This window comes from Fibroporia radiculosa (assembly GCF_000313525.1).
Source record: "Fibroporia radiculosa TFFH 294 genomic supercontigs, scaffold15614, whole genome shotgun sequence".
Taxonomy (NCBI): domain Eukaryota; kingdom Fungi; phylum Basidiomycota; class Agaricomycetes; order Polyporales; family Fibroporiaceae; genus Fibroporia; species Fibroporia radiculosa.
Genome location: NW_012133491.1, coordinates 36,515 through 37,529, shown reverse-complemented (window position 1 = coordinate 37,529; position 1,015 = coordinate 36,515). Strand labels below are relative to the sequence as shown.

Genomic DNA, 1,015 nt, shown 5'->3' with positions numbered 1-1,015 from the left:
GCATGGCGTCAATGGACACCCGCCGATGTACGCGAAGGACTGGCCGGCCTTGACTGGAGAGGACTGCTGACTGCTGATGAGCTGAATCCGCCAGAGATACAAAAGTAGCAACCAGCACGGGCACGAGGGCGTCGAAGCGCCGTAACTATCCCGGGGAATAGTTGTGAGATCTCTGGAAGAGCAAAAGATTAAACAGGAAGCATGAGGACGGACACAATGAGCGTACGCACCTGAGTGAACCTGTCGGCGATCAGTGATAGACAACGCGAGGGCGGGGGTAAATAGTTCAAGACACAAGTGAGTCCTCAAATCAACGAAGTCGAAAATGAGACAACATAATTCGTCCGTTGGCATCCCAGGCTCGGAAATGTCGCGTTCGTTATAGACACACAAGCTTCAGAATTACAACATTCAGCTGAGGCATTTGCAATGGCTGGAAGCGAAATGAGTCGTTCATGGCGAACATGGCGACAAATAACTCATAGGCGAAAGTTACCTTGCCCAATCACGAACACGATGTGTCATACCCAGCGAGGGTCACAGTGCACCACACTCATGAACTCGGCAGACTCACGAAGGTCAGCAGATTTGCCGCCCCGTGTGCTGCTACACCGCACACTGGCCATCGTGACGCGATGTGCGCGCACCGGCCGAGCAACAGTCACGACAGAGGGGTAACTGCTGCAGTTTGACCGGATCTTATGGCCTCGGAGGCGCACGTTCGGTGTAAACCCACAACGGTCGTTGGTGGAGGAGAACACTGTGTCTGGGCGTGATATGTGATATAAGATTGGAGAACATGAGCCACTTGTTCGCCGGAGATGGAACGAACGTTGAGAGTAAAGGGCCTGTAAGGCAGCGGCGGCTGTGGGGATCCAGCGCTTGTCGAAGCTGTACGCCCAAGTGCCTGGTCTCGAACTGTTTCGTGCAGCCTGACGTATAAAATGGCGCGCACGCCTGCTTGGTCTTCTTCACCATTTGCTCTCATCTCCAAGCTTCACGACTCACCCTCATT

At 53.8% G+C, this 1,015-nt stretch overlaps 1 protein-coding gene across 1 annotated transcript; it reads right to left on the bottom strand.

The window, feature by feature from the left end:
* Positions 1-8: 8 nt before the first annotated feature.
* FIBRA_07739 (uncharacterized protein) lies at positions 9-354 on the bottom strand (the record flags this gene model as incomplete). Its single annotated transcript, XM_012329407.1, has 2 exons — positions 9-172; positions 231-354. The coding sequence occupies 2 exons, from the start codon at positions 352-354 to the stop codon at positions 9-11; spliced, it is 288 nt and encodes a 95-aa protein (XP_012184797.1).
* Between the last annotated feature and the right edge of the window lie 661 nt (positions 355-1,015).